Here is an 11,378-nt window from a genome sequence, read left to right as displayed (position 1 = left end):
TACCAGCCATACGAACAGCCTGAGCTATGATCTCCTGTAGTTCAGTGGGTGAGAGGTTGATAGTGGATCCAGAAGACTAGGACTCAGCTGAAGTGGAAGGCATCGGCGGAGTAGGCTCAGTATTAGCAACAGCAGCAGTAGATTTGTTGCGACGGTAACAAGTCTCAATGGTGTGGCCAGGACGCTTGCAATAATTGCAGAACTTCTTGTTGGTCTGCTTGCGACGATTACTAGAGCCAGAAGAATCACCTGATTGCTGAGGTTGGTCAATAGAAGGAGTAATAGCCAAAACATTGAACTTATTCTGGGCTTGAAGGGTTGCAAGCCGAGCTTCTTCTCTAACCAACTCGTTTACAGCAGTGTCAAGAAAGGGAGGAGGACTGCGATTAAGAAGCTGACCTCGGATGGGCTCAAAGTCCTTGTGAAGTGACATCAGAAACTCATAGAGACGAAATTCATCTCTAACTGTAGCATATTACTGAGCATCTTGTGAGCATGCCCAAATCGGATCAGAAAGGTCAATTTGGTCCCAAATGAAGCGAAGTTGATCATAGTAGTCATTGATGGATTGCCCTGGTTCTTGTCGAAGTTGATGCAATTCAACTACCAACTGATATTTCATGGATCCGTGAGTAGTGGAGTACCTTTTGGCCAACATATCCCATGCTGATTTTGCATCATCAAAGCTGCCCAACAGATTGGAGATGGAGGGAATGGAAGTGTTCCGAATCCATGTGAGGATCATATGGTTGTGATTATCCCATTCAATTATGCGACCAAGGAAGGCAGCATCTTCTTCACTTGCTCCCTTGACAGGAATGGTAATTGAACCAGTACAGTAATGCCAGAGCATGCGACCCTTAAGAAAACTGCGCATAGCTTGAGACCAAGATAAGTAATTTTTGTTCCCCTCCAATACAGTATTGATGAGGCGAGGAAGAAAAACATCCTTTTTATCCATTTAGAAACACAATATGCAAAAACAGACTACAAAAATGAAATCTACGCGAAAAACTAAGTAAGGAGAACCTGAACTGCAAAAGTCAACTCTGGCAAAAAGTCAACGGTCAAAGTCAACGCGGTCAAAGTCAACCCGGTCAACGGTCTGGAACGATGACGTAAGCAAGCTGACATGTGCTGACGTAAGCACTGATGACGTCACTAGGGCTGACGTCAGCAGACCGTGGAGCGTGTGTCCGGCGCGTGGGGGCGCGTGGGGGAGCGTGGAGGAGAGTGGAAGCGCATGGGGGCGCGTGGTGGCGCATGAAGGTTCTTGGCGGCGCGTGGCAGGGACGCCGAGAATTGTAGTGGCGCGTAGAGGCGCGTGTCTGGTCCGTTGACGATGAAATTTCACAGAAAAGTAGATCGGAGATATTTCTTTCCGATGGTACAATCTGTGGTCTGATCGGAGAGGCGGAAGCGATGGTGGCGGCAAGGCAGTGGTCTTTGATGTACTGGAGTCGCGGTGGGGGCAGTGGTGCTGCTCACAACAACGGCTGCAGATGACACCCAAGAAGACAAGACTGCTTAAGAGCGACACACCAAAGGATTAGAGCAGTGGCTCTGATACCATGTTAGAAATACTGAATCGTAGTATTGTATTTCATAATCAAAAATATACATGTGATGCCTTTATATAGGAGGCATATGTGTGCGGTACAAGTAAGCATATGTGTGCGGTACAAGTAAAGTGTAGTACAAGTACAAGTGTGCTATACAAGTAAACTAGCTGGGCCTAAAGCCCATAACATAATATACATTAACACACAGCAAATACTCAATTTCAAAGGATCTTTTTCCCGACTGTGACAATCTGCAAAACAGTTATATCTGCATTCAAGATTTGGCGTTATTATATTCAAGAGGGAAGGATTACTAGCAAGCACAAGCATAAATAGCACCACCATCATTTCCACCATTCTTTTCATTTTATCTTTTTCGATAACTCTAAACTTTCTTCTTCTATTGAAATCTAATGTAATACTATATATACAATTTTGGAATCCTCCATCCCTCGTGTATTTTTGGTAAAAAATATATACATAATTTTGGATGATCAATTTAAATAATATCCCACCTAGATTTTATTGGTTATAATTTGGGCCTATCACAAACTTCATTTTTTTACTCATCAATAATACATTATCACTCACAATTTATTGTAAAAATATTATGAACTTGACATTTGGTTGCACTCCAAGAATGTACAATTATAGACTTAGAGCATTCACAACCGCAAATCCTATCATATTCTATTTTACCATCTCAAAAACCTGCTTCATCAATTATACAATATTATTTTACAATACACCCAGCATTTCAACTTTTATTTTACCATAGTACACATTAAAATAATATAAAAATATTTCCTACTTTTCTCTCTGATCTCTATTTCTCTTACTCTCTCAACCACCCACCACCACCACCACCGTCCAACTTCTAAATCACACCACCCACCTCCACTAAGCAATATAGTTACACCACCCACCCAGAATCCTAGTCTCGTCACCCAACCAAAATCCATAGCAAAATCAAAACTAAAAATTCATAGCAAAATCAAAACCCAAAATTCATAGCAAAATCAAACCCGACCACCGATCTCACCACCCAGCCAAAATCCATAGCAAAATCACCACCACCACACCAATAAACCAAAATCAAAAAATCACCAATCACCAACAAACCACCAACATAGCAAACTACAAAATCCATAACTGAACCCCAACAAACCACTGGATGTGAGAGAGAGAGAGAGAGAGAGAGAGAGAGGGTCATGCTTCATCGGCGACCCTAGCTTATGCTTCATCTGCGGTGGCCAAGCCACCAGGTCCACACTACCACAATCCAAAAAAAAAAAAAAACGATGATAAAGAGATAGAGAAACCCATAACAACCACCAAATGAGAGAGAGAGAGGGGGCCATCGGAGAGAGCAAATGGGGTTTTGGGTCTAAAGAGAGGAGAGAGCAAATGAGAAAGAGAGAAGGAAGAGAGAGAAGAGAAGAGAAATAATGAGAGAGAGAGAGAGAGAGAGAGAGAAATTTCAGGGAATTAAAAAGTATGAGAGAGAGAGAGTGTGTATTAAAAAATTATATTTGTTTATACCATTCAACTAGAGTGTCATCATATATTTACGATGGTACTGTAGCACTTTGGCAAAAAATTTTACATTTTTACATTTTTAGCATTCCGGCTGCTGAGCTACTTTGGGCCTCACATGCTAAATTTTCTTTACATTTGGCATATACCATACCAATTGCGAATGCTCTTATAGTACCTTTAAACAACATGCATGCATGTGGCAAAAGTGTCTAATTTCATTTTGTGTCATCTAATGAGTACACCTGGCAATCATTGCAAATTGTGATGTGTTGGCATGAGCCAAGTTTTGGCTTGATTGGTTTACATGTCAAAGATTTAGTAATACCAAATCTACATATATATAATAATAAGTGAAACTGAGAGTAAGAATTATATTATACATTTTATTGTATATTTTTAAGTAGATTCATGCATATGCATGGAGTTAGAAGCTAGTATCACTAAGATAAATCACCTAATATGACATATGTCAACTAATTAGACATGTCAAATGGTGGAATTTTAATTAAGTAATATATTTTTTTATGGAAGAGAGAGAAATTTTGAATAATTATAAATAAATAAAAACAAATAGCACATCTGCTGGTACAGTACTATTATTAGAACATCACTATAGCAAAAGCCAAATCACACATTTTATGAAGGTGATTTTTTGTATTTGGTGTGTTAAGTGCTAAAAATTTAGCATTTACCACATCTTATACTAGTCATAAACCTAATATTATTATTTCTTTCTTCTATTGCTTGCTAATAATTCTTCTACTTAAAAGATCTGTAGCAGGTATCCATATTGTCTTCTAGTTTATTCACATCTTTCAAATTAATACCATCCCTTATATATTATATTATATATATTTCCTAATAATGAACGAAATATGAACATAATGGTCTTAGTACCTGATCTAAAACTGGTTGACATGGACTCTGCACAATCAAAATACAACTATAGATGACATCTGCGAGAGAGTTTTTGCAAAACAGTTCAGAGCAAGTACCAACACAAATACTCAATTTAAAATGATTATCCCACAACGTTAATAACAATCTAGCTAAAACGCAATCAAGACTTGACGCCTCCACCAAAAAGGAAGGATTACTAGCACAAGCATAATTGGAACCACCATTGTTTGCACAATTCTCCTCATGTTATCTTCTTCTATAGCTCTGAACTTTCACCATTGAAATACTTTTTTAAAATAGTTCATTAACAACTACCCTTATAGTATCTTTTAACAAAATTCTATATATAAAAGATAAAGCTTGTGTCCAGTGACTGATACAGTGATCACAATCCCTACCCATTTTTAAAAGGGTATAATAGTTGCTCTTAGGACCATTGTTAATGGATTATTATAAAAAATAAAAAATAAAAACTTTTGATTCCAATTTTATAGAAAAAAAATTTTTTTTTTAAATTACATACTTTTTTCTTTTCCCACAAAAATTTCTAAAAATATTTCTTAAGTCAATATAATTTTTATAGATTTTATATAAGAAACCAATTTAAATTGGCATAATAATAATAATAATAATAATAATAATAGATTTACAATCAGGACGGATCCAAAACTTTAAGTTAAGGGGGGGGACTCGGACCACTAGCTCAGCAACTTCTTAGGCGCTAAGTTTTTTTTTTTTTTTTTTGATGTGTGCATCTACTGGGTAAAGACAAAATTATTCTATTTAAAACTTTTTAAAGGGCTAGTTGCTTGCTTGAGTAAAATTGGTTAATTGGACTTAATTTTTTTTTTAGTTTTGCTATTGGTGATTTTTGTTGTTGCACAAATTTTTTGGGCTAGTATATGTTGTTTTAGATTCTAGATCTATAAAAAAATTTTAATAACCTTTAAAATGAGGAAAATGCTAAAGGTATATTGCTGATATAGTTAGTAATTATTAATAAGTAAAAAAGTAATGTAAGTGATAGGCTCAGATACGAACTAATAAAAATTTATACCTCAACAGTTTATAAAAATGATGTAAATAAGTTTGTAACTGTAGCGTTACTCTAAAAAGAATCAATGATATTGTTAAGGGGGGCAAAATATAATTTTATAGAACATAATTACTAAAATTAATGTGTGTGTGCGCGTGTATATATTTGTATATATATATTAATTTGGGGTGGCAATGGTCAATATATGCCTCCGTCCCTATTTACAATATAAAATTCTTCTTAATATTTAGTTGATTTGGGCCATTTGACAACGACTAAAACCATGAAAAGGAAAAAGAAAATTTAATCCTCATGTTTAGTTACTTTTGACAAAAATTTAAGCAAAAACCATCAATCAAAAGGAAAGAGAAAATTTAACAAACACATGGAATCAAGAATATAAAAATAATTACAGGTTTAAATTAGTTAAAATGATTAAATTTTTATGAATTTATTAAAGTAAAATGTTCATATTATATACTATATTATACAAGTTGGATCCTTTAAGCCGTTGTTGTGTAAAATGACTTTCTTTGCTATGTACAAGTGGCTAAACTCTCATTATAATTACTAAATTAGTCTATCTTATTACTTGTTAGGACAATTTAATTTAGCTTAAACTCAATTACCTAAGTTTCAAGAAATTAAAAATTTTCTTTTCAATTAAGATTCTATTTATCTTATTAATTGTTAGGACAGTTTAATTGAGGGATTAACAAGAAAAAAAGAAGATAGTTTAATCGAGGGAGAACTCTATTATCTAAGTTTCAAGAAATTTCAAATTCTACACCAAGTTTTCAACTAAATTTCTATTTCAAGAAATTTAATATAATATTTATTATAATTATCTTAATTGTCTATCATAATTTTTTATTTTAATATAAAATAACTTGCAGACTACATACTATCTTTGAGCTAATTGCCTAAAGATATGTATACAAGGACGGACCCAAGTGGGGGCCCAGGCCCCCTTAGGTCCAATTTTATATATATATATATATATATACACATATATATATAAGCCATGTGCAGGTGCTTCTCCCTTGTTTTTCCTTTCTGCTGAGGAAGACATAATAATCAATTCTCTTCCAATTAAAAAAGGTGATTGTTCTCTCTCTCTCTCTCTCTCTCTCTCTCTCTCTCTCTCTCTCTCTCTCTTATTAATTTTTTTTCTTGCAACTCTAATTTAGATTGATGATTATTTATTTATTTTTTCTCTACTTTTGGATGATACACTTTGGTGGTGTGTTTTTTGAGTTATTTATCACACGTACTCTCTATCTCTCTTATAGTGTTGGTTTGAATTAATTTTTAGATATTTTAGAAGTGAAATGATTATGTATTTGAATGTTTCTATAAATTATTTGAGTAATATCCATTATAAATTTGTGATGGGTTTGGTTATCATAATAGTCTTCTTAAGAGAATGAGAAATTCAAATAATTAATTTTGGAACTTAAAAATTTTAGTTATAGAAAAAAAAAAATCATAACACACTATACAAAAGTTTGAATAATATAAATCACTTGAAAAAAAACAGTATTTCTATTTTTATCTCAAAAACAATAATGGAATAATATCAATCGAATGCACCTAAGTTTTTCAAAAAAAAAAATCAATATAATAGAATGATATATTTGTAGAGACGGAGAGATGAAAAATAATTTTAAAAATAATATGTCCAGTACGTTTTATAGAATAAATCATATATTATACTATGTTACAAAATAGTTGTATATTCCATGCATCACATGGATTTGCGACTAGTGTTATATAAGAGTTGAATAGCAACATACAAAGCTTAAGAAAGTTTTATCAAATCATCTTCTTCATGTCAAATCAAATCATCTTCTAGTATTCGCTATTTATAACCACAGTCTACAACTACAAATGTTAAATCATTTTGTAGTCGTACTCTGATTATATAATATATTATAAACTCGGTTTAAAACACTAATATTACTATTTTCGTATGTATTCTAATAAGTATTATTATTTACTAAAAAAAAAATTAGGAATTTTATCCCATATTGGTTATGTGTATCTAATGTCCATTATTTATAACCTTAGTCTACAACTACAAAGGTTTCACTCTTTTGTAATTGTATTTTGGTTATATAATATATTATAAACCCAGTTTAAAATATCAGTATTACTATTTTCGTACGTATTCTAATAAGTATTACTATCTATTAAAAAATAAAATTATAGCAATCTTCTCAAAACATTAGGCAACCATAAGAAAGTTTGATTATTGTGTACTTGGGAGTATATTCCCCTACCCCCCTCTCACAAAGAGTTGGGTCCCACCCACTTTGGAATCTACTCTTATATAAGAGGGAGAGGGTATATACTCCTAAAATACACACTAATTTTCCCATTACAAGGATCCAATACTAAGTCATAACAAAAATGAAGCAGAGGGTCTGTTTTAATTATCCATATTAGGTGGTGATCGCAAACATAAAACGGTATCTGTAGAAAAAATTTAGTGTCCAAAACAATTGACAGTCCTATTTATAGACACTCAAATGCCTCTTGGTAATAGGTATATCTATATCCCAAAGACACTAACCCTTCTACAAATATAGTAATACATTTACGATTTGCTAATTGTGAGTCAATACCATCCATTAAGTGAGCCGTTAGCATATGTGAGAGTACTTCATATTATGCCGTAATCACCCATCAAAACTATAAACTAGCATCTCCCACTTGAGTGCACATCATAATCAATGGTTTTAGCACTAGTCAGTATGCAGGTACTACGATTTTTTCCCATGCTAACTTTCATCTATGATACTCCTTAGATTGGCGTCGATGCGTAAGCATAGCCAATTCGTGTACAAGCTTTCATCACTTCACATTGATCACACCCTTTGATATACTATTTTTGTAATACATTTCGGATTACTTCTAATTTACTATCTTTCAAATAAATAGAATCGATACTAGGATCACTCTAGATCCCGCAGTTAAAAGATATAATTCACACATCACAAATATATTGCAACTTACGTTACGACTTCAGCCGTACACATCAGACCATGTATAAACAAAATTGAAATTTTCGTTATGTGATTTCTCTAAGCTAGAATTCTTGATTGCTTTCCTCAATGATCTTATCAACAACTTTTCGCTGCAACCACCAGCTCAATTACGCCATGATGCAAATTTGTTGGCTTTTTTACATCCATGCATCAACTATGACTTAGGTGTAACTGTCTAGGAACAACTTGAATAGGTTGATAATGACATTATTTTGTGGCATTTAGAAGTGTCAAATGTAAAAATAAACAGAAAATTGAAAATCAGCACGAAAAAAAAAAGTGATATGACACATGCTGACATGAAAAATGCTGTGGTTGATTCTTTTTAATTTTTTTTTTATAAAAAATATGGCACAATTTGTGAAAAATGCTAATGTGGCTATTGATGTGGCCATGTTAAAATGGTGGCTGGTGGATATGTGCTGAGGTGGCAGGTTGTAGTTACAACATCTGACACATAATTGGTTAATGTTGGTGCAAGGTGACACATGTAGCACATGGATTGACGTAATAAATCTTATAGAGGCACGCGAGGGCATGTGGAGGACCCATTAATTGAAGTGTTTTCAATGAAATTGAGCTAATTCGTTTTAAGATTTTCCGAGTTATGAGATTTGGAAGCTCAAAAAGAAACTCAATGGGCTTAGATATGATATTGGCTACATATGGATGGGGTGAAAGTGCTAATATGAACAACAATGTCATTGCTCTAATAGCATGTAAAGACGGAATATTCTGTATATTACACCCAAATAAGAGATCTTTATGTAACCTAGGAAAGTGTTTTGTAAAACAATATTAGTACATTCAAACAAAAATACAATTTGATGCTTAAGGGCGATAATTCTAAATTAGATCATTTTTATATTCAGTTAGAATTTTTGTATCTCATTACAATATTTAAATGTTTCTCTCTTCTTGAAATACAAAATTATTATTTTAAGTTTTTGTATTTAAATTTTGCTAACATCTCAAGATTCAATTGATGGATAATATGGTTATTTTAATCAATCTAAACCAGCATTTTATCAATTTTAATGTAAACACTAATTATTTCTCTAAAAAACATTGTTGAGATTTGGGTGAGGTCTTTTTTTTATTGGTATGCGACCTTTTATTTTTTTAACCAATTATAAACACACAAGATGTGACTTCTTTTATTTGGATTGGGCCTTAAATTTTTTACTATAGGGCTTTTTTATTTGGATCCTTAGGCCTAGGCCCTAAGGTATATGACGCTTTTGAAATATAATATAACCTAGTAAACTACTTTAAATATAACTTGATACTATTATTTGACTTGTTGGCTGTTTAGCTTTAAATTAAAAAGTCAACTTATTATATTATTTAGTTTATTTTTATTACTATTTATGGGTTTCATTGCACTTTTTGATACTATTCATGGGTCCTATTATACTATTTCAGCTAACTTTTACTTTTATCTACAGTACTTTCAGCAAAATATTTTCAGTTTCAGCAAAATAAGCAGATCCCAAACAGACTCTTAATATCATTTTCAAATATCCCAACTACAATATTAATAATGTTCTCAATAAAAATATTTATATATTAAAAAAACTAAAATAATAATGTTTTCATAGATTTGCGGCTTAAAGTGAGAAAAAGTAAGAAAAAAAGAAGAGATTTTAAAAAGATTCACATAAAAATTAAAAAGCAAAAATGGGACTTATTATTTAATGCCAATCAGACACTTAATCCTTATAAAATTTTAGCTAGAAATTGATAGTCACTATGGGGCTTGATACTATGTGGTTATGTTTATCAACCCATTTGAGAAAACCATAGATTACCATTGAAAATGCTCTATCAATCTCAATTAATGCTCACAACAAAACCTTGCTTCTGATTTTTGTGTGTAAATGTTAGAGTCTCAGGTACAACTCCGATTCTCATTCCATTAGGAACATTCTCCACATGTGATTGGTAAACAGCAATATCATTACCAATATTTGTCACAACTCACAACCCTACTAAAGTTTTGTGCCACTAGATATCTGGTATCGTTGGAGAGTACAGCAATGAAAGAGGGATAATTTAGATAATTTATAGATTTGTGGCTGCTACTCCAGGTACTTCTTCTAATGATAACACTCATTTGCTCTTTAGTGTACCCAAGGCCTCACAGAAACTCCATATAATCTTGAAAACTTGTGTCATAGATGAGTCCAGGATCCGTGGCTTTGTTTGGATTGATATAGCCAGCCCCAAAAGGTAGAGGTGTAGCGGAAAGACCTGTCCTTTGGTCTTTCAAAATTGCGCCAATAATGTCTTTAGCATAGGCGGAGGTCATAATAGCTGATTGAATAGCTGCTGGACTCCACTCAGGGTAGAGTGCTTTCAATAAAGCTCCAAAACCAGCAACATGTGGTGTCGCCGTTGATGTGCTTAATGCATAATCTGAAGCCAAATAATATTTTTTGACTTGCCTGTATGGTATGATGGGTGAAACTGCAGCTAGCACATCAACTCCTGGAGCCAGAATATATCCGGTTTTAGAACTCCTGGACTAATTGGGTTTGGTCCTTTTGCAGAGAAATAGGCCACTTGAGGTGCAGGCTCTGTACCCAGCCTTGTCAACACAAACTTCATGCTTTTCACCTTTGGGTTTCTCACCCTTGTTATACATACTCTTTAATCAAATTTTCTGAAGCAGCTGGTAAAATGAGGCTTGGAATGTAGTATCCATCTGGATCTAAAGAATAGGATATGTTTAAACTCAAGAATATAGCTGCATAAGCACCTACTCTCTCGACCTCCTTAAGTTGCTCACTAACATAAATCTCGGTGTTATAATCACAGAGAACTACCTTCCCAACAACTTCGTTTCCAATGCTGTCTGGTTGCACACTACTTTGCTCAAGTTGCCTCTGCCATAGTACAAAGGTAAATCAGTAATGAAAACACTCACAGGAAAGTGTGATGTACCTTCAAGGGAAACCCCACTTTCTACACTGTTGCTTGGAAACTTCAGTCAAGTGTGCCAGCTTCCTGTTGCAATTTGAAGGGTTAAATGTTGTGCCATTCTCACACTTTACTTTCCACTTTTGTGGCACTGGTGACATACCCTCGTCATTAAAATTCTCACTCTCTGGCCAAATTCCAGTATCAATAATGCCTACAATCACATCTTCAGATGTTACACGCAACGGTAATATTGTTGCTCATGCGCTTGCTAGTCTCTAGAAGGCAAAAGTTTCCAGACCAGCCTCAAGTATGGTTACAAGACACACTTGAAGATGTAGCTTCTATTGTATTTCGTGATATAGTTTA

The 11,378-nt window shown here is 33.8% G+C and overlaps 1 protein-coding gene and 1 pseudogene across 1 annotated transcript in view; both read right to left on the bottom strand.

The window, feature by feature from the left end:
* LOC136068824 (secreted RxLR effector protein 161-like) overlaps nt 1–10 on the bottom strand; it is an 899-nt gene extending 889 nt beyond the window's left edge. Inside the window, exon 1 of the mRNA XM_065776537.1 lies at nt 4–10. Coding sequence (XP_065632609.1) covers nt 4–10 — 7 coding nt within the window. The remainder of the gene's footprint in view (nt 1–3) is intronic.
* Nucleotides 11–9,820: 9,810 nt separating this feature from the next.
* On the bottom strand, nt 9,821–11,181 carry LOC112009208 (subtilisin-like protease SBT3; annotated as a pseudogene).
* Between the last annotated feature and the right edge of the window lie 197 nt (nt 11,182–11,378).

Source organism: Quercus suber, unplaced genomic scaffold (genome assembly GCF_002906115.3).
Source record: "Quercus suber isolate HL8 unplaced genomic scaffold, Cork oak 2.0 scaffold_136, whole genome shotgun sequence".
Classification (NCBI taxonomy): domain Eukaryota; kingdom Viridiplantae; phylum Streptophyta; class Magnoliopsida; order Fagales; family Fagaceae; genus Quercus; species Quercus suber.
Note: the sequence above shows the minus strand (reverse complement) of the source record. Positions and strands in the feature narration are given on the sequence as shown.